This window comes from Stegodyphus dumicola, chromosome 5 (genome assembly GCF_044657685.1).
Source record: "Stegodyphus dumicola isolate Sdum_Otavi_A_Nest chromosome 5, ASM4465768v1".
NCBI classification, from domain to species: Eukaryota; Metazoa; Arthropoda; class Arachnida; order Araneae; family Eresidae; genus Stegodyphus; species Stegodyphus dumicola.
This window is the reverse complement of record NC_140772.1, coordinates 224,913,605-224,937,116: the sequence shown is the minus strand read 5'-3', so window position 1 is coordinate 224,937,116 and position 23,512 is coordinate 224,913,605. Positions and strand designations below refer to the sequence as shown.

The following is a 23,512-nucleotide window of genomic DNA, read 5'->3' as shown; positions in this document are numbered from 1 at the left end:
AAGAAAAATTACAATTTAATATTTAAAAACATGAAAGACTTTATGAAAGATGGATTATGTTTACTATACACATGGAAGGAGAAATATACAAAAATGCCTATGCAGAGAGCATATTTGTGGCTTTAATATTATATACACTTGATGCTAGCTGTTTCATTTATTAGTACGGTTAAAACTTGATTCATTTTATTATGTCTAAATTCCATTTCTTTAAATCCTAATTTTTAACCGAACAGCATGCGCGTAATTTTATGTGAGCATAACTGTCGAACAGCATGTATATAATGTTTCTGATTTTATGCTATGCCTGAACAGCATGTATATATAATGTATATATATATTATATGTATATATGTATTATATATGTACTGAGAGAGAGATGAAGTTCAAAAGGAGTAAAAAAATTATCATTACCCAATCTCAAGAAAAGGTGAATATATATATATACGTATATGTATGTATATACACATAAAATCTTTAATCTAAATCAAAAGATGTAAAAGGACGTGAAGTAAAAGGTTTAAACTTCAGGATATTTTTTTGTTGGTAAACTACAGATGTAGTTTGACAGTCAAATAATCATCGCAAATTAAACGAAAGAAGAAATTTGGTGCAGTGAAAAAAGCAGTAAATATTTACACGAATAATTACCATGGCAATAGAAACTATCTCTCACATCTTGTCTCTTGGGCCCCAGCCGATGGGAGAAAATTTGAACTGTATCATTGCTTTGCCACGAACTGTTAGCTTGGTTCATTAGCCATATATCATAAAATAATTTTAAGCTTGCCATATTAAATACTTAGCGGAAGAATATTAAATGTGTTCATTTATGGAAGAATCGAAAGACACAATATTTATTACGCGCACTTTTACTGTTTCCGATAAAATTATTTCTTATTAAGCTGTATATAATTTGTAAGTCATTTCGATTTATTTTTCTAAAATCTGCCTCTAATATTTCTAACTCATTTTATTTACACATACTAATTTGACGAGAATGAGTATCTGTATAATCAGTCTTGTACTATTTAAGCATAATTTCTCCCAAATGTTCTGTATGTAATTGGTTTCCCCAACAAACTTTTTCCATTAAGCATATTTGACCTCTGTGAGCATCACCCTGTGAACATGCTACTTTTCGTGTTTTTTATCTTAAATTAGTCAGAAAAACAAAGCATCCAACTACATGACTTTATTTTACTAAAACATAAGGATACATATAAGTGAACAAAAATCGTCTATTTAAAAGGTAGTTTAAGAACTTCTTCTGAACATTTCCGAATCCTTGTGTTTGCTAATTTCAGTCGAAATACTTCTGTGTCTTGGTACAAAATCGCTCATGGACGGATTAATCTATTTTAAGGCACTAGAAATTTTTTCCTGTCGTGCCCCTACACCCAGCGGGTGTTATGTAAATTTTACAAGAACTTTCTAACAAAATAATAAATGACAGGTATATAATAATAATTAACCAAAATAGTCAGTTTTTCAAAAATCTTTAATACAGTTTCCGTTGTTAGTATAATTATATATATGCGTTTGATTATGAATCAATATAATCAATAGAATTGGAACTTTTTGTTTGTAATGTAAGGTATATTTTAATTTTATAACAGTTATTTTAATTTAGTTCACCTTTCCTGTCTCTCCTAGCTTCAGCTTACAACTCCCTACTGGAATGAGTTTTTAGAATCGTGTTAAATGCAAATGAGAAGGTTTTAGTTAGTCCTTAGTTAGTTCTTATTTCTAGGATTTTAAGCACAAGTGGAAGCTTTGTTGTACGCCCTGAGAAAGGGGCCACCTGTGAATCTTTATTTTGAGCAACAAAGGGTAATTAACCTTTCTCGAGTTTACGTTTCTATTCTTGGACTTAAGCGATTATTCGCTTACCAGTTCACTAGGTTCCTCGACACTTAACTTGATAGAATAAAAGTGAGAAACCTTATAGTATGTTAACCTTATAGTAAATTTATTCTGTTAAGTGTCAAAACCACGGTTTTGAAAAAATGATTATGAAAATAATTCAAAAATCCTTTTTTTTTTTTTTTTTTCCTTTCAATTCTCTAACTTTATCAATTATTTCTTTGTAATTAATATTATTCAACGTATTTTGTTCTATGTATAGTATAGCTAATGTAATTTTGCTTGACTTAATGAATTTCGCAAATAGTGTTTTATGCGTTTCAACACCGAAAACGGTCTTTCACCGCATGCATTCGATACAGACAAAGGCAAACCTAACATAACCTAAAGATAATTAGATAACATAACCTAAAGATAACATACTGCCAAACTGGCCCAAAAGTCAAATTAAAACAAACCGAATAATTAAAAGACTGGAACCAAACTACAGATAAAAACAACTCGTCCTTCCATTCGCTTTCCGAGGAAGATGTGTCGGCCTCACCAACAGGATCATTTCGATCTTTATTCAGAAGGACACATACATCTAAAAGAAATATACTTAAAATTTCATCGTTAAACATTTCCATTAGTAATAACGTAATCATATTTACGAACATACCTAATAACAAAATAATACATACAGGGATTTTCTGTCTATATAAAATCCTTACTGTATTACAAGATAATCTAAACATTACTCATATTATAAACTTATTACTACTTAGTTCTACAGAATAATCAATATTTGATTAACATTGAGCAATTCTGGCTGCTATACATAAATCAAACAGATTTTTACTAATATAACAGTATTTACTGATCTCCTAAAATAAAATATTTATATCGATTTTAATTAGCTCCTTGTAATGCCCAATTTAGCCTTTTCGGTTGCATATAGGAACTTTTCACTAATCTTTGCAATGTTTCCATAGTATTCTGCTCTGATAGATTCTGTAGGTGGGCAATCCCATATATAGTGTGAACTTGTCTCCAGGTGGCTCAGCTTTATTATTATCACCTTTTATGAAATGTGTAGGAATGTGTGTAGTTAGGAAATTGACCATGTCCGTTAATAATTGATTGAGCAATGTATTACAATATAGTCTTTTCGAATTGACCTTTAGAAGAACTCTATATACATTCCTTGCAGTCATATCATAATCCCACCTTTCTTGCCACTTTTGAAATATTTGATCCTGTAAAATAGTTTTAATTGAGTCTATAGATAATGGTGTACAGAATATCTATTAAATTCTTCTTTGCAGCTTCGTCTGCTGCTTCATTTCCTAGTATGTTTGTATATTCTTTTAACTTGTTAATCTGTGTTTTAAACTTTAACATTAATTTCATTCACAAGATGTCTTACTCTTGCCACTTTCTTTGAAAGACATTTTCGAGAATTTAAAGCTTTTAAAATACTTTGTGAGTCCGTATAAATAAAAATCTCATCACCAATGATAAAGACTCTATTACTCTCATGATAAGCCCATTCCAATGATTTCGCAAAAGCACAGAGTTCAGCCTAAAACGTGTAGCACTATGATTTAGTCTATATTTTCCTTCAAAAATTTTATTATTATCCAGAAAGACGACAAAAGCAGCACCGACATTCTTATTAATAACGGAACTATCAATATATATTGCCAGGCCATTTCTTGCAGGAGATCCTTTTTCCCAGGAAACATGTTTAAATTTTGCTGGATGAAAATAATATTTTCTTGCTTTTTATCTATTTCATTATTTAAAATATTTATTTCGTCATAAAGAATATCTTTTCCCACACGTGAAGCTTTAATGTCTGTGTTTCAACATCAGCAATCAAATCTATTGGTATCACACCAGCCAAAACTTGTAAGCTTGTAGTCGAAACAGTTCTATAATAGCCAGTGATTGAAAGAAAAGAAATTCTGAATCTGATAATAAGAATAAATTAATGCTTTTATTTTTATCTTTTCAGTACCTGCCCACGAAACTGGTGCTCCATACAATGCTATACGCGCAATTCCTCTTTTATATAACACCTTTAGAATGCTCTTGTTCTTCAAAGAAACTTTATTTAAAAGTCTGTTTAATTTATTTACCACTTTAGATATCTTTTCCTTAAGTTTTGCCAAGGGGGCAACCAACTCATATTTGCATCTAAGATAACACCCAGATATTTGAATGTTTTTTCCTTCTTAATCCTTATTCCATTCCATGTAAGTAGATTATAAGGTAGTTCTCCCGCCTTCCTAGCATGCATTCGGAGTGGGGTAGTCAGCACAGTGGCCGGGTATTCCAGAAGTCCGTGGTTCGATTCCCGGCGAGTTTTTCATCTTGCCTGCTTCCAAAAATAGCTAATATCTCTACAGTGGCGGCCGAACTAAAAGGGTGTTGGAGGATGATTCTCCTCGCCCAGGATTTGGCGATTGGGTCGCCTGAAAACCCCTTTTAAAGGGGTAGTATATAAAGTATTTCTCCCACTTTCCTAGCGTGCCTTTGTGGTGTAGTGGTTCTGCACACTGGGCCGGTATTCCAGAGGTCCGTGGTTCGGTTCCCGGCGAAGGCGACTGCTCATTTTTCATCTTGCCTGCTTCCAAAAAATACCTAATGTCTCTACAATATAAGTTGGAGACTTTGGCAATGTTAGCATAGACATCTTGCGTAATTTCTAAGTTATTGAATTTACACCATTGATAGATTTTATTCAATGCTACTTTAGTTTTTTCCTCAATTACTAGTCTACTGCTTCCTGAAACAACCAATGCAAAGTCATCTGCAAATGCTTGTAAAACAATTCCTTCTTCAAATTCAATTTATAAAGCCGAATCAGAGTCGGTCCCAAAACAAAACCTCGTGGGGCACCTTTACTGTATAATTTTGAAATCAATGCATTGTTGTCTTTATATTCTATATAACGGCAATCCAAATAACTAGTGATAATGTTATACAAGTTTCTGGGACAGTTCATATTTATGAGCGAGTTTTATATGCTTGGCCATCATAGGCTGTTAAATGCACTTTTGTTATCGATACTAATAATAGCTGAATGTTATTTTTTCATTTTATTTTTCTTAATAGTATCAGTAATTTTTTGTATCGCCATCCTGTGCCTCTGCCTGGAGTAAATCCAAATCGATTTTTGTAGAATATATTTTCATTACAAAGGAAATAAACCAATCTATTGTTAATTAACTTGTCCATAACTTTACCCACTGTAGGTAAAAAACAAATAGTTGTATAATCTGCAGGAAGCTCAGCTGGGTTACCCGACTTTGAGAACAACACAAGTCCTCCTCTCTTCCAATCATCGGGAAAATAACCTTTAATCAAACAGCTATTGAATCAAATTTTCATTTGTATAAAATAACGATTTCAAGGAAAAATCCCATCTGGACTCGGAGCTTTGTACTTTCTCATATCTTCAAAAGCCTGTTATGCTTTTTTTTCTATTAAACAAAACATCATTTCTTGAAACTGGGATGGTAACTAGTCCTATTTCGAATTTGATGATGTATATCCAAATCGTCTTCAATTGTATTTATCATCCATAAAATGAAAATTTACAATCTCTTCAAGAGTTTCATTAATATTATTTGTCATTGAGTGTTCCAATATTCCTCTTTAGCTCTTCTATAAATAGCTAAAGATTTACAATAAATTTCTCTATGATAAGCTCTTTGATCTTCAACTGAATTTTGATACTTTCTTCTAAGGGATCTTACTTTTTTCCTTTCTGTATTCAAGTTATAGTTCCAAACCATGGACAAAAATCTTTTTCTTTATTCCCAGGGTTCCATTCAAGGTGCCTTATCGCATATATTTCGAATGTTTGAATTAATATCTTGAATAGTGTTGTCTATATCATTTCTAAACTTCATTTGTGAAAAATTCTCATACATCAGTTCTTTAAGAATAACTCAATTTAGACTTTTCAGTCTAATTCGTGATTGGTCATTCTCCTGAGAGCCTATATTATTAATTTCAAATATAATATAATTGTGACCACTTAAACTAATACTGTCCAGAACCTGGTCAGTTGCAAATTTCAATAGTATTAAATTAATCAACTTAATTAATTATTATCAATTAATTAAGTTGATTAATCAACTGGAAGTCGTTATAGCAATCCAGAACTTTCCCAGCGCAGAGGAGTAGGTAGGTAAACTATATTTGTTATTATTGACAACAAAATCGTTTCCTAAGCTTTCCCCCCCCCCAAAAAAAAAAATTCAACTGAAACAACTTCCAAAAAAAAAGTTCAACAACAACTTCCAAATACGGGGTGGGGAAGTGAAAGTTTTTTTAAAAAGTTAAAAAGATACGTAATATGATTTCCATATTGGAAAGGTTAATACAATTTTTCTAGTCTTTATAAATCGTAACACGTCAGACGGCAACGTTAAATTTGGCTTTTGACAAAGTATAATAGAAATTGTAACAGTTCCTCATCCAGTTCTTTTGTATAAATGTCTTCACTATACCATTATTTTTTAGTTACATGGTTTCTTCAGATTCAATATTGATGCACTGTTATTTGAGTTCGTATGAAATATTTTAAAATCTCATTAATAATCTTTGTAACTTTTGTTATGTAGTTTTAGTTAAAAAGATGTTTTGTCACATATTACGTAAAAGCTATTTCGTTTAAAGGCTTCTTGACCCGGATTACATGAACCTAATCATGATGAACTGTATAAGGTATTTCTCCCGCTTTCCTAGTGTGCCTTCGTGGTGTAGTGGTTCTGCACACTGGGCCGGTATTCCAGAGGTCCGTGGTTCGGTTCCCGGCGAAGGTGACTGCTCATTTTTCATCTTGCCTGCTTCCAAAAAAATCCTAATATCTCTACAGTGGCGCCCTAACTAAAAGGGTGTTGGATGAGGATTCTCCACACCCAGGACTTGGCGATTGGGTCCCCTAAAAAAACCCAGTCGCCCTTTAGAAAAGAGAGTATATAAGGTATTTCTCCCACTTTCCTAGCGTGCTTTCGTGGTGTAGTGGTCAGCACACTGAGCCGGTATTTCAGAGGTCCGTGGTTCGATTCCCGGCGAAGGCAGTTGCATATTTTTCATCTTTCCGGCTTCCAAAAAAATCCTAATGTCTCTACAACTGTATCAAAAAGTTCTTTCCGTTTTCTTGACCCTTTATTAGTAAAGTAAAATGTTTTTATTTCTGGCGCGTTTAATGCCTCCGCTTCTGTTTTCTGAATTAAATTTCTTAAAGTAATTAAATAAATTGCCAAAAATCTAGCCGCAAACGAAATTGGTATATTAGGGTCTTAGAAGGAGATATACTGCTTGCATTTATTCTGGAAAGAATTTTATCCCGAATAACTGTTAATAAAATGAATTCTAAAAAATTATTTTTCTTTGCTATTTCTCTGGATTCCAGTTTTACACAACATTTCTGAGATTCATCTACAGATATATCAAGTACAGCATTTTTTATTTCCTTGAACCTAGAGTTAATTGCTTTGACTGCATCAACTCTACAAGACCACCTAGTCGTATATAATTTCTTACTGTAAAATGTTTATTATTTGCTGCGAAACTTCCTTTCTAAAGTTTTCCGCCTATGAGTAGACTCCGAAAAAATGTATAAACGTTCTCCACTAAATTAAAATATGTTATTGCTTGCAAACATCATTCACTAGCACTACTTGCTATCAGATTTACCGAATGTGAAGCGCAAGGAATGTAATGGGCTATTTGATTACATTTTTTTAATGTGGTTTTGGAGCACATAGTATTTTCTAGACATATTTGCCGCATTGTCGTAGCTTTGCTCTCTACAGTTGCAAATAGCCAAACCTAATATTTCAATCTTCTTTAAAAATTCATTTTCTATTGATTCTCCTGTGTGCGAATAAATTGGTAAATATCCAAAATAATCTTCTAATATATAACGCAATATAAAAGTTAACTGGTCTATGTGAGTTATATCAGGAGGTAGAGTTAATCATAATTGAAAAATATTTGGCGGCTTTAACTTCTGACACGAATGTTTTTACATTTTTTTATTCAATATTTTAGTAAATTCATCGCAAATAGTTGACGGGAGATAACTCCCGTTTCCTCTTCCAGCTAACCCGAATTTTTTTATACGCTAAGCTAAAAAATCATCAAATTCTGCCAAATATTCTAGACCTCCTATGTAGTTTCAATTACGGGAAATAGAAAAGCGTTCATTACTGCCACGAAATGCAAGAGAAATTTTAGCCAAAACCTTTAATGTTGTTGCTTACCAGTAGCAGTACTTTTCCTTCCTATAATATCCTATATTTTGTTTCTTCTAAATACTGTTTTTCAACGATAGTGCCTATACGTTCCTCAACTAAATTTCTTGCGTACAATTTTATTAGAATGTCTATGATCAGTAGAATTTTCGTGTTCTTATTTTTGCATGTTTCCAGTCCCGGTATCCTTCTGTAAACGTTGTTAGTTCGATCGAAAGTTTCTTGCAAACATAGCAGTAAATTGCTTTACTTTATGGACTATACACTAACCATTCTTATTCAACTTTTTCACCATTTGCTTTATTGCGAATAAAAATATATTTTTCTTTAATGACCGCGATACAGTTTTTCCAGCTTCTGTTACTACATTTTTAGCGAGGATATGTATAAATGAAATACTTGATGGTGGTTTATTGTTAAGCAAATAATGATGCATGTCTGTTGTTAAATTTAAAGACCACAAAGAAATGGCCAAATTTTCAAAACTAAAGTATCATTAACAGTTTTAGGCATATATTCTATATTTTGAATTTCTTCTTCATCACTTGCATTTTGGTATTTCTCCACAATTATCTGGTAAGCCTCCTATGATTTTCATTTCTATTACTTCAGTTTCAATTTCATTGGTTTCTATCATTTTTCCGTGTACTTTCGAGTTTCCAGAATAGTCACCAAATTGTTTTTTTATAATCTTTGCTTTAGACTGAACATCTGACTCAATATTATATGATGTTTTTGTTATAACAACATATTTAAACTGAGCATTTTTTTGCTTAATTGTTTCTTTCATTTTCTTCTTATCCTTTCTTTTTTCATCAGCGGAAGCGTGACGCTAATTCATTTTATATAAAATATTTATATAATTCAGTAAATAAAAAGCTACTAAACTAACTAATCACTTCTAGAAATTTAATATTTAGAACCAAAAATTGGCTCTCTACTCTTGCTCTGTTTAATGTTTTTACTAGACTTCTGTAATACGCACCCAATATCACGTGATACGTCCCACCTACAGATGAGCTAATCAGCTGACTCAGCGAAATGTTGTTCATGTACGGTGGACCATTTATATCAGTACATCTTAATAAAAATGGAAACCTGTAGATTTAGATTCAATTTGAGTATATCGATGAATTTTATTCCTTTTCTGAAGTAAAAGGAAACTTTTATTTTATTTTCAAATTTTTTTCATTTTATTTTTACATTTTTCAAAGTGTGGACGGTTTGACCGAGAGCCAAAAAATCAGGCCCTAGACATTTACTTGTCTTAATTCTCTATGCTATGGTCCGGCCCTGAAATGGTCAATGTATAAAAGTATTGAATCTGATATCTTCGCAATAATTTATCAATATCAAATGTTATCCCAACGAAAATACCAGATGTTTTAGTTTAAGTCAGATCCAATAAAAAAAAATAAACGTAGCATTTGTATTAAAATAAAAAAAAGTGTATCATGATAGTTTTATTAGTGATATATGCAATTAAAAATACAAAATAACGACATGCCTTAGGAAATTTAAGGAAATAACCTTTGAAATACCATAAAATACTTTGAACCATACCTTTGAAAATATTTCTTTAAATTCAAAAACCTATTGATACTGGCTAGAATAACGTTTCCTAAATCTTGCAAACTAGACACGGACTCTTTAATTAAAGAGTATTACTTTTCCTAGACAAGGACTGTTTAATTAAAGAGTATTACATTCCAAATATTTAATACTCGTTTATATTACGAATTAAATTCTATTATGTCTATATTAAGTGTGTATTTACAGAATTTAAAACTATTCTGTTTGATTTCAACTAAAGTTTCTTTTTTTTTTTTTTTTTTTTTCTTACAGGGCGAATTCGAATTAGGAGGTGATGAACTCGAATTAGGAAATGATGATGTTGAATTAGGAGATGATGAATTCGGCCTGTTTGATACAGATTTACTGGATTTGGGAGGTTTTGATAATGAAGTAACTGCAGACGCAGAATTCGGTCTGAATAACATTCAGTCAGCTCACACCTTTAAGAATTCTCCCTTTTATTTAGATTATTAAATTATGCTGTACGAGTTTAGAAATGGCTTCTTGCCTTTTCTTATATGTGTGTGATATATTGGACTGTACAGTTTCCTCGCCTAGGAAAATACAAGACTTAAAACAAAAGAACTTTTGAAGAAAAATCTCTTACAGTAATATGTGTTCTACATTCCGCACCAAGAAAAAAGCAAAAAAACAATGTAAATGTATTTTGAAAATTTTATCATGAACAAATTAGCACTGGAATGTATAGAATAAAAATGTGTATGGAATAAATTCTACTTGACAGCTCTTTATTCTGTAAACTAAACAAACTGAATGTAAACTTTTTGCATAAACAAACTGAATTTTAACATATAGAATAAAAACGTATATGGAATAAGTTATACCTGACAGCTCTTTATTCTGCATAAACGTTTTTTATAAATAAAATGAATTTTAATATGTGTCATGTAACAGCTGAAGTTAAGTGTTTTCTTTCATACATGCTAATTCTTAATTTTAGTACACATAAATACGTTCAATATTTTCTATTATAATATAACGATTACTAAATAATTTTCAAAATAATTATTAAACGAAAAGGAATTTTCTAAAATAACTCTTGAATTTTCTGAAATTATTATTATACAGCTTGTTTTAGAAACATTCGAGGATCACTTTCAAGAATTAGTTTCAAATTAATGGTTTTAATTTAAAAAAGGAATCTAATAGGTAGACTTTCAGAATACGACAATTTTGGTCTTGTGCCACCATTTTGAAAAGTTAACTGAATTTAAATTTCTATCCGGGTCTTCGCCTTCCCCTCCCCAAAACTAGCGTCGATGTTTTAGCTCACGCTAAGTCTTCCAAAATTGTCCTAGGAGACATTAATTATAGTTTGTAATAATTGCATAAAACAAGTTCTAAAAACAGTTATTCTTAAAAGCTGAGAATACGAATCGCTAAAAGGTACCATCTAAGTCAGGTAAACGTGAATTTAAAATAGTCTTTCCAATTTCCTATTTGCAAAAACTCTTCTAAAATTTAAAATATTTTATTTCAGATATACATGTATTCTTAAGATTTCGCTTTTCCTTTCTTAATTGGGTAAAATTGGTTAAAATCACATAATTCTGAAACTTTTCTTTATAATCTAGCTTGAACATTAAGGAAATTTTTCTTAAACGGATTTTGGTAAAATAAGAAATGAATCGCTAATGAAATTTTCTTTCGAAAAGGCACACATATAAATTTTAAATTATTCTTATCTTTATTGAAAGATATTATCTAAAACGTAGTAATCTTGAAAACTGACCTTATTTGATTCATCTCTTAAATTAGCAATCAATAATTCAATAATTCAAGTCTGCAATCAATAATTTAAATAATACTTACTCATGTAACCGTTTTTGAAAAGTCATCATAAAAAATACAGAACTCTGATTTAAAACATTTTGCAAGTGAATCAAAGCCCAGCTCAAATTGAGAGGATCAGATTCTCGTGATTTATGAGGCCACCAGACAAAGAAATAAATGCATAGAAGACCATATAGAAGGATAGATGAAAAAGAAGTGGACCTAAAAAAACATTAATCTTCTTTTTTTACAGTCATTTCAAATAAGGCGTTTGCAACACAAATATAATCTATTAATTTCATTCAGTATCCGAATAACACCTGTTTTTTAAATCCTTAACAACTCTTTTGGTGATTTTAGAATAGCAATACTAAAATAAAAATTAAAAATAAATAATAATTGACTTTAAAAATAAATAATAATTGACATATATTCCCGTTATCTGGAATTGCATAAAAATGAAATGAATATTCAAGACTTCAAAATTTGAGTTATGGGGAATACACGAAATATATTATTTTATACTTCGTTGAGTAGTTCATACATACTATATATCTTTAAATACTCGTCTGACATTTTGTGTGATTTCAATAGGGCTAAATGTTCAATTAATAGAATATTCTTTATGCTTTAATTAGTTAAATCCCATATAGAATTTGCAAAATGATGTTTATTAAACCTTTGTAGGAACAGTTACTTAACTTGAACAACAGCAAATGCTGTGTTGTTCAAAAAAGAAGCATCATGTTGAAAAATGTCAGCTTTCCCATTTCCTAAATCTGACCTCAAAAGTCTTGATTGTAATTTATCGGTGAAGGTAAAGGATATAAATTAATATAATCATTCTCCAGCATTTTAAAATTTTGCATCAAATTTCGAAACTTCCTTTTTCGTTAATTCTGCAAAATTGCAGTAAATACTTTTACTACATCTTAAATCTCCAGTTTATAATGAGTATTAATAAGATTAAAACCTGCAGCTATCCTTTCGGATGATCCGTTAAACATTGTTAATTTACAAAATAAATCGAATTTGTTTTCAAGGATTAAAACAGTTTGTATTTATCTTAGAAGTTTTCGTTTTTACTAGTTAAGAATACCTAGCTACTACAAATGACATAGTTTCTTTCAAAGAATGAACAAGTGTAATTTAATGGATAGTAGAATTTGAATAGTCCATGAGACACGTTCAGGAAATTTATGTGTAAAATTGGTAAATAAAAATGTCTATTATAAAACTTAATGTCTATATATGTTGCAATATATTTACTTAGCAGTAGCGTTTAAAATGATGACTGACCTTCTTTTTAAGCTTTTACACCTCTGTTTTAACCCTGACTGGAAGAACAGTATGGATCACATCTTAATCGATTTGGCTAGGATCGTTTGCATACAAAATCCAATGTGGACACCATATGACTTCTTTGTACGACCTATTAAATTATACACATTTTTTGCTGCATTTCATTTAAACTTATTTCCTCGAATTTAATTGGAGATATATTTCTCATTCAATTAATTCAGTTCTCATTTCGCGGCAAGGCAAAAGTACATAAAAATTCAAAACATCTTCATTAAAAATTGTAAATTATAGAAAAACATAAAACACCAAATACATTCAAAAACAATTTAATTTTTAAAAAAAAAATTTAAATAGATTTTCTACTCAAAGACATGCAAATCGACCAACGGGCAGGAACACTGATTTTCTGTGCACAAAACTGAACATTTACTTTTGGATCCACTCGTCAAAAAGGCACTGAAATTGGCGCAAGCGCTATTCACTAATTCACTATTCTACTCAGAGTTTTCAAATGTAAACAAATGGCGTTTCGTGGTGGAACCTAAACAACTTTTAAATTGTTGATAATTTTAGAACTATTGCATAAATCCTTGTTAATCTCCCTTAACCGGAAGATAAGAACAATATAATTCAATCATTTTTAAAGCAAAAAATGCTTAATTTACCAACATATCAGAATAAAAAACTGAGCTCACGAGCCGCGAGTTGTTACACGAGAGTTGGTGCATAAATATGTTGGTACATATGGTACACATATGTTTGGTTCATGTATGTTTGGCGCACCAACACATGTTTGGTGCGGCTGATTGCAACCAAAAAGGCAGATGCACAACTATATGTTACAGCAGCCACATATACAAAATTTCCACGTTATGAGGCTACTCGTTTTCCAGTTATGGGAAATAAATTCATACTTAGGTACGGACGTACATCAGAGAAAATCTCTATTTTAAGGTCACGAGAAAATCTCTATTTTAAGGTCACGAGAAAATCTCTATTTTAAATGCATTTTACAATCCGCTTCGGTAAAAAGAGTCCTTTGTTCTCTCCGTATATACAAATGTCACGCAAAAGCATCGTTCAAATGAAATCATGAACTTCGGACATATTCAAATCTTTTAGCATACAATATAACTGAATAATATAAACATCAGTATGAATAAGTGTTTATTGCTTGATTTTAATTATTTCTGTACATAACAAAATTATTAATTTTGTAGGGATTTATAATTATTTTCAATAACCAATTAAATTTAAGTTTACGCTTTTGTATAAGTTTTCATTCCCCTAATTGTCAATGCCAGAATATTTAAAGTTGGTAGCGTGCGTGAAGGAATGTACCGACTAGTCTTCGACTACGAGGAAATATACCGATCGAAAGTCCCAGGAAACTTGTTAGTTGATGAAAATTTTCGGGGTGTCTCCAGTCTTTAACTGCTAATATATTTTCTGGATCTGTACACACACCTTCGGTAGAGATGACATGTCCGAAGTAAGACACTTTCTGTCTGAATAATTACATTTGGCATGACGCAACTTTAGATTGGATTCTTTCAGTTTCTGAAGCAATTTTCTAAGATTTTATAGATGTTTTTCAAAACTCTTCCCGACGACGATGATGTCATCTAGGTATATCAGACAGGCTTCGTAGGAACGACAGTCTCTATGAGGCGTTCAAATTTCGCCGCGCATTACATAATCCAAACGATATCACCTTGAACTGTTAAGTCCTTGTCCAGTAGTAAATGCCTTCCTTCCTCGGTCATCAGGACGTATCTCTACTTGCCAACAAAAACTCTTTACATCAAGCGTCGAAAACCATTTGCTTTCAGAAAGAGTGTCCAGAATATTCCTCAATTCTAGGAAGAGAGTAGCTGTCTTTCTTCGCAACTGAATTCAACCGGCGGCAGTCAACGCAAAATCTAATTGTACCGTGTTTCTTTCTGATGAGGACGATGGGAGATGCCCATGGACTTGCTGAAAACTCGATGACATCACTTTCTTGCATGTCCTTTAGTAGTTCTCCTACCTCTTTCCCTGTTTAGCAATCAGTAGACGTCTTGGATGTTGCTTCTTTTGGACATGATCGCCGGTATTGATTCTATGTTGCGTCAAGCTGGTTCGACTCACGTCAGAAAATGAGCGGGAGAAAACATCTTGAAATTCTTGAATGACACGTTCGGCAGCATTCCTCTCTTCATAGCTTAATTGTGCATTCTGCAATAACTCCGATGTAATGTTCTCTGAAGACACGGATTCTGAAGTGTTATTGTTTCATTTAACGCTGGTCACTAGAATACATTCTGAAACCACTTCACCTTTCTTATTAACTCTCTCCTTGTCATTTACATTGGCAAACCTCACCGGGATAACGGTCCTCGATAGGTCAAAGAGTGCTGAGGCTACTAGTACTGCTTTCGGGTTGTTACTGTTCTTGGGATATTCTATGATGCCGTAGAAGAAATTTTCGCAATGGATCCAGGAAGAAAAATTATGTTCTTGAGGATATTATGATATCGTCTTGGGCTATGATTTTGTGGATAGATTTCTCTCGTTCATCATTAATTCCGAATAGGGCTATGTTCTCAGAGGCAGAATGCAGTTCGTTATTCTTAAAGTCCAAGGAAAAATTGCATTTCCTTAGAAAGTCCCATCCGAGTATGCAAGGATCTGTAATCTCTGCCACATATGCAGTGTGATGGTAGGCGGCACTTTCAAACGTGATGTTAACGTTTAATTTTCCATAAATGTCGATTTTATCACCGGACACAATCTGGAGCGTAACGCAGGATGGCGTCCTGCGTTCTTTTACCTTTCAATTGTTGAGCAAAATCTTTTCGAATGACGGTTGGATTGGCTCTTGTGTCGATGGTCACATTGCAAGGAACTCCATTGATATGCCCCATAATGTAAAGTCCATTACTGCTGCCACTCACTGCAGAAATCTGAAGCACTTTAAACTGGGGCTTTTCATTATTTGGCAATCTCCGCCGACAAGATGGCCACAATTTACTTCCAGCCTTCTTGAAAGGCGCGGTCTTATCTTCTGTGCTCTGGGGTGTTTGCAGTTCCGTCGTATGTGGCCTTCAGTACCACAGCTCCAGCACTTTAAGGTCGGTTTTTGTCACTAATATTCCGTCTCGAGCCATTCAGTTGTCTGGTTAAATCGTCTAGACGAGCAGCCATTTGATTCGCTTGTCTTTGGAATTGAGCAGCTCTGATTGGGCGGCGGTCACTACGAGTTGCTTGCTGCGCTACATCGAATTTTATGGCGTACACTAGAGCGCTTTTTAAATCTTTAACATCCGCCATTCGTAGAGCCTTCTGTATTTCCGAATCCCGAATGCCATCGATGAAGTACTACAGGCACAAGATTACCCTTGTTTTTCTCGGGCACTACGACAATACGAGGTGGGACAGACTTTAATGATCCGTTGCGAGCTTCTGGAGTGTTTCCATGGGCTTCTGTTGACTGGAGTTTTAATTGAAACATGTAGTCTTGTAAACATTTCTCCCCAAAGCGCAGGGTCAACGCGCCGGATCTACTCTTTGGTTTTCTGGAAGAGTCTGAAGGATATCCGCTGCGTCTGCTCTCACAGAAGCGGGGAGAAGACAGGTCTTAGCTTGGAAATCCCATCCATTCGCGTCTGCCACTACAGAACATTGTGTCTTATACATTTGCCGAGAGGTTTTCCCATCCTATGCGGATAACTTCAGGGAGACGGCAGAAAATCTTCTCCGATTCGTTGCTCCACAGCAGAAACTCTCTTTTGTATTTGTTCTTTGACAGAAGAAACTCTATCTTCAAAATGTCCGATTTTATTTTTGACAGCGTCTATTCTGCCTTCCATAGCCAAAAGTTAGTTTTCTACTATGCAGGTAATTTCTCTTTTCATTTCCTCTTGACCTGCTTCAATTTTGTCTTGAAGTGTTTCATCTCTGCTTTAACAGATTCTTGACCGGTTTCCATCTTTACTTGAACGGCTTTCATATCCTTTTTAACGTATTCTTGACCAGCTTCCATTTCTTCTTTATATGCAGCAAAGGATGCCACGATCTGTCTTACTTGCTCATCAGTCGCTCTTGTTACTGGCATTTATTTTCACTCCTAACGTGTTGCGAGTGTATGGGTTCTTAATAGATTGAATTCAAGTCCAATAAGAGGTTAAGAACATTTATTCTTATCAAAAGAAATATAACAGAGCGCAGGACTTTTCCTCAAAGATATTCGTCCAATATCCCAGTATCACGCAATATAATCAATAGCTATACTTTAAGGGGTATCAGCAAATCCTATACCGACAATGTTAAATTGGCCAATTCCGATATACATTTTCTCAAAATTTGCTGTAGATGCACACTTGACATTTTTTGTGTAATTAAAGTGTACCCATTTGATTATATTGAAATGAGCTTCTGAAACATTTTGAATTTTAGAATAATTTACAGAATATTTTGTTAGGCATAGTAAAATTAAGCACTTTTCTCCCACACACAAAAAAAAAATTAATTTTTTTTTCTTCATCATAAAAAGCTCATTTCAGTAAATATTAGGAAACCTAATAAATAAGCCATAAAAAATTTTAGATACCTGTGAGCAGTAGTTCCTGAGGAAAGGTACATCGAGTATAAAAAAAAATCACGTTTGGAGAAAAACGCGTTTTTATGTAAAAATCTTTATTGATCAAAGCAGTCGATGACAAATTAAAACTGGATTTTTTACAGTTTTAATTTTCATAGTGATTAAAGAATGGTATTTTTAGAAAGATAAAAGTGTAGAGAGTTTGAAAATGCAAAAATCGGAAATCACCATTTTTTGAAGATTTTGGGGTTCCCATACCCCTTAAATGCACGTGTGCTCATATATTTTTACTTTTCTGGTGTAGATTTTTCTTCAAATATGTCTCGTTCTGAATTGCCCAGAGAAATAAAACAATTTTAATTATAAATCTACTAAAAATATCTAATTAAATGTAATATTTGTAGCAATATTTTATGAAATCATAATTTGAGTTCGCTTTAAATAATTAATTAATTTGGCAATGACGTTGTAAGAACATGCTGTTTTGTATAAATGTATTTCACAATTTAAAGCTTATTAATCATGTCTCGTCTTTTTTTCAAATATTTTTCAAATTTCGTTAAGTACTTTACATTACTTTACATTTATTAAGTATTCAGGCAGAAATACTTTATGGACCAATTCTTCGGGGTGCAAAACTGCGTGTATATGCCCAAAAAATTACTCAATCTTAATATAATGGGTATTTTATTTGTAAAAGTAATAAAATGATTGGAAATTGCGCTAGAGAGAGAACACTATACTTTACCAGCTTATATAACTGAGATCAATATTTACTTATTTACAAATTAAAAAAAAACGCTTCCTTGTGTAAGGATCTTAAGTTTTACTAACGTTTATTTTATTTTAAATCTTTACTATCACTTATTATTTTCTACTTCCGGCCAGAATTATAAGCGTTAAAGTATTTATGCAAAGTTTGTCTGGCGAACGCCAAGTATTTAAGTTGTGGCTTTTTGCCAAGCGAGAGAGAGGAAGCAGTGAGTCGAAGCAGGCCGCTTACCTTAGAAGTTTTACGCAGTTGCTGGTTGCCTTCCAGGCCAGAGGTTTTAATCCTCTTGATAAATTTTAAACGTATTGTAGTGTTCACAGTTCTCTGTACTACATACGGTTTCCTGTTAATATAAGGCCAATCTTCCACCTTTATTATTTTAAAGTTAACTTAGAGTTTAGTTCTATTTTTATATTTTTACGTTAGACCCCAAGTAGCGGGTCTGTGTATTCCGAAGTACGGAAGTTATTGTAAATAGAGAAAAATAAAGGGTTTTGTATACCCTTCTTGTGTATCCTGTTTACTTCCCACAGTTTTGAACATAGCTTTAGTAAGCTCTCTGTTCCGAGTCAGGTCCTTGCATGTTCCCGAAGAAGGTAAGACGGAACATTGAACCTGATACTTGTATCAAAACACATAACTGCCTTTTGATAGAATAATAAAATCTACTTAAAAAACAATACCTCAATCTTTCACTTAAATAATTTGAGCTTGCTAATTATGTAAATACCTTTTATATACATAACATAAGTAACTGCGTCAGAAATTAAGGCTGGTTAGTAACATTTTGCCGCTGGCAATGCACTGATTAAAATCTGTGAAGGACATGATAAGATAAAAAAAAGACAAGAATTATAACACATCTAAAGATAACAAATGAGAATACATCAAGTTGAATGAATCATATTATAGAGTTGTAAGATTCTGTACTGTGTACCTTTAAGTTACAGTTGAAGTTGAAAAATCTTAAGAACTATTCAGGGAATAATCACTTGAGTTCGTGAGACAAAGAACAACACATAAGGAGGGTGAAATAACCCTTTATTATTAATATAAGGTGTAACAGAACTCCGTCTTGGAGTTTTCACAATAAAGCCTTCACTCGGGCTTGAACTTAGGAAACTAAGAACTGAAACTTAACTAATCTTAACTAAAAAGATATAGACGAAGCTATCAAGCTTCTAACAGAAATGGCACCTTAATTCTAAATGACGGCGAAGCTATCAAGGGCCTAAAGTAGGGCCGAGCGCAATAATAGCTTAAGAGAGAATAACCTAACGCGCGAACCTAAGGCGAACGCGCGCTAGTCAGAATCACTGGTTCTCTCTCTAACGAAGTTAGTTAAATTCACGGTTAAATACTTCTCCTCAATTTGCATTCAAACGTGATTCTAAAACTACGTTCTGGTCGGAAGGTGTAAGTTGAAATTCAGTAAGACAGGAGAGGAACTTTAACTCAAAATTTAGCTATTAGATAAATTAACATATTCCTTATGGTATACAGAAATTGATAATAAATAAAGTGCTTCTGCACAATATTTATAAAAACTCACCTTGCTTTTTATTTTCACAGCTTCTTCCGAACTTCGATTCTCGTTCGTCTCGCTCGATAGCCCACTACATTCGTCCCGAGCAAACTGCCTTTCCTTTAGAATTTCGCGCTATAATATAAACATAATAAATTAAACATTCAATGATTAATATGGTACATCCGACACATACGGATAACTTTTACAGAAGTGCTATGTTTTCTAACAAATAGTCAGTTCCTTTATGATATCATCCGAAAAGCGACTTTTTCCAGTGAAAGTTTTGCCGTCACTATGTTTCTTCCCCTTCATTTCTTACTTTCGTTTACGTGATATAGTGCCAGTTCTTTTCTGAATGTGTTCGATACATTCACGTTTGCTAATAACTAAATCTCTGCCATAAAGATCTGATCATTGAATAGCACTGAATGTTTTCGCATCACCGTCATTAATATACATTATGTATAACACTTGAAGCTTCATTCCAGCAATTTCCATCATTGTTTCAGAACCACTGTAGTTTTTTTTTTTTTTTTTTTTTTTTTTTTTTTACATTTACTGGAATCTTTTGCCTGCCGCTTCTCATACTGTGCTTCAATTCTTTCACCTTTTAAATGATTGCAACCTTTGCAAAATAAAGAAAGCACTTTCACGTCCACCACTTTTATATACGATGCTCCTATCACTGTACACGCTCTAACTAAAAAGCTATTGCCAAAGTTAAAAACAGAGACTTTTAAATTTCGCGCATAATTATAGATTGTGAGAAGCACGCTGCAATTCAACGCTACTCTTACAACGCGCTTAGAACGAGCGACGAGAAGGGTGTATTCTATGACATGTAAAAGCCGTATTTTACGACTTACAAAATCTGAATTGTAATTTTAATGTTATCTTAAATATATTCGGTAAAGTTTTACAACTGGGTGCCCCTTGTTTTTTGGCGACTCTTTTTTTGACGCTAAGATTCGCGCCAGGAAGGCACCATTTCAAGATGGCCGCTACACAAAACCAAAATAAGAATTGCACAAATTCGGTGTCCATGTACACATTGATCTACTTTCATTTAAAACAACATCTGAGAATTGCACAAACTAGGCAATGCGCACTGCCTTGACTTTGTCCATGTACACATCGATCTATTTTCACCTAAACAAATCAGGAACTTAAAACCAAGTTAAAACCATCATGGTAAGCAGAAATGAGGTTTCTTCACCAAAACTGAGCAAAATTTGTCACCAATCGAAGGGGCACGCAGTTCTACACTATAGCCATATATTCTAGTATTCGTCTACGTGGTGGCCTACTTAATTGAGTTTCTGTTTTTTTTTTTTTTTTTTGTTTTGTTTTGTTGTTTTCGAATGCTGAATCATCATAGAAGATGCAGTTACCCCGGGAAGAAAAGGTAGGCTGAATTTTGATATTTCATTTAAAATAAAAACCTTTAAAGAAAAAGGAAAAATTATTAAGTTGTAACGTTGCGCGCCTCCAACTTGCACGCAACCCAGAGGTGACTGTGACAACTGGATAAAATACAGAATCTTGTGAATGGTTTAAGTCCCTTTTTATTCAACGTAATAAATTACAATTGCGTGCTCTTGACGCTCACAGACTGCGCCTACTTGGCGGTCAAATAAAAATAATAACCTGAAAAGAAACTAAAGACAAGATTCTAACTACGAGGCTCTCTAAAATAACTAACTCACCGCGTTTTACAATACCGCTGCTAATTCAGCAGACTTGAAGCTCACTTGAACGATTAACACTACTTCCCGCCAAGCACATAGGCCGAAACGCGGGGTTCTGCAATTTCTGGCTAACTACCTCCGCGCTCGTGAAGTAAGAATATCTCACTCCGAACTTGTTTCCTTTCTATTTAAATCATAATACTTCCGCTGATAATTTGAATCCTTGTGCGTTCTACTCAAATTTACATATTCTGGCATTGGCAGTTCCAGGGGAAAGTAAGGCTTGACAGGAAAGATAGTTTAAACTTAAAATAAATGTTAGTTAAAATAAATATAAACCCTACAAAGTTAATTTCTTAATATAGCACCCCTATCCGGGATGGTGATATGTATTTTACGTAATATGATATAATTACCAATTTAGAAGTCAAACAACAAAAATCAGCGTTCGGCGTGTAATTGTATCATAATGATATAATTAGTTTGAAATGTATTTGAATATCATATTTAGTATTGAATTTTAGTTAAGCATATAAACGTAACATAAATTAAGTAAAATGGCCACTGCAAAATTAATATTGTGTATTCGAAAACGTTCAGCATTAAGGGCGTCAGTTACTAAACTTTGTTCAAAGACATCTGAGAAAAACATCTGAGATTGCTAAGACATCTGAGATTGCTAAAACAGAAGTAACTGCGGCTGATAGTGAGCTTGAGCTTTACTTCGAAAAATTAAACGACAAATTTGAAAGTCTTAAATTTGTAGATACCGAAGTAGAAAAGTTAGTAGATCTCAGAGATCTTGATAATGAATTTGAATCTGCCGAAGAATACACAGAAAAAAATCATTACTTGGAGATACAGCGCAAACAAAATTTCCGATGTCTGAATCAAATGAACAAGTCATTCAGCTCTCTCCATTCCATTCCACTTAATTTGGATGCAAATCCTCAGCAAACTCTTAATGTGAAATTAACTAAAATAACAATTCCAAAATTTTATAGAACGTTAAGTGATTGGCCTGCATTCTGGAACTCATTCGAAATATCTATGCAAAATAACAAATCACTCGACTACGTTAGAAAATTCAGTTACTTAAAAGCCCATTTAGCTAGAACAGCTTTGGAAACTATAGAAGGTTTTTTTTTTTATTTCAAGCGACAATTATAAAAAAGCTGTTTCTTTGCTTGAACAAAGATTTGGAAGAAAGCAGTTTTGATAAACACCCACATGAACCAATTACTATGTAGAATACCCACACATAAATGTTCCAACGACGTAGTGAATTTTCGGAAATTATTTGATAAGATTCAGTTTAAGCTTAGAGTCTTAGGTGTATCGTCAACTACCTTTAGCACATTATTATCCCCTGTAATTTTAAAGGCATTACCAAATGATTTAATATTCAAATTTAATAAAGAATTAGGATATGAGTATTCTATTAATGATCTAATTGGCTTTTTGCACACACAGTTAATGGCTAAAGAAAAAACAGAGTTGCAATTTCATAACTCTTCAATACATTCGCACCCGAACACAATTTAATTCCAGACAAGCAAGCGCACGTTCAGAAAAGCAAAAAGGAAAACCCCATCCCGTGACAGCTTCTGAGTTATTAACGAGCAGTTTGGCCTTGAAATCTAGACTGTTTACCTTCTGTGGGAAAAGAATCACATTTAAGCAATGATTGTTTATACGGAAAGGGTTTACCATATGAAAACATAAAATCACTACTAATTAAAAACGGAATTTTTTCCGATGCTTGAAAGCTGGTCATATTTCTTCTTACTGTTTATCGAAAGTGTAGCATTTGTGGAAAAGGCGTTTAGAAATAATGTGTTAGTCTGACAAAGAACAGTCTAGTGATAATGCTATAATGACTGAGGTAAATGACGTTTCTCAGAACACTGTTCTTTCGAACAATAACTGTTCAAGTGAAGTTTGTCTTCAAACCTTGATAGTGTATAGTACGGAAAACAATTTAAATACCTTGTAATAATAATTACAGACATGGGTCATATGCCGGATAACGTTAAATCTTAAACTACTTCTTCAGGAATGCTGGAAATAGGGAATCTCATGGAATTCTAAATTACGGGAAGATTTAATTAAAAGATTTGAAAAATGGAAAGATCAGTTACCAGAAAT

The 23,512-nt window shown here is 33.0% G+C and overlaps 1 protein-coding gene and 1 long non-coding RNA gene across 3 annotated transcripts in view; one reads left to right on the top strand and one right to left on the bottom strand.

Moving 5' to 3' along the window:
* The window catches only part of LOC118189160 (uncharacterized), a 72,424-nt gene extending 61,814 nt beyond the window's left edge, over positions 1 to 10,610 (top strand). Inside the window, exon 4 of the mRNA XM_085817727.1 lies at positions 9,969 to 10,610. Within this exon, the coding sequence (XP_085673853.1) occupies positions 9,969 to 10,172 (204 nt within the window). The 3' untranslated portion in view covers positions 10,173 to 10,610. The remainder of the gene's footprint in view (positions 1 to 9,968) is intronic.
* The window catches only part of LOC146997420 (uncharacterized), a 45,740-nt gene continuing 23,408 nt past the window's right edge, over positions 1,181 to 23,512 (bottom strand). For both annotated transcript variants that reach the window (XR_015041420.1, XR_015041419.1), the window contains exons 3-5: positions 19,701 to 19,808; positions 11,532 to 11,714; positions 1,181 to 2,452 (exon numbers count right to left, since the gene is read on the bottom strand). This is a non-coding gene — a long non-coding RNA (uncharacterized LOC146997420). The remainder of the gene's footprint in view (positions 2,453 to 11,531; positions 11,715 to 19,700; positions 19,809 to 23,512) is intronic.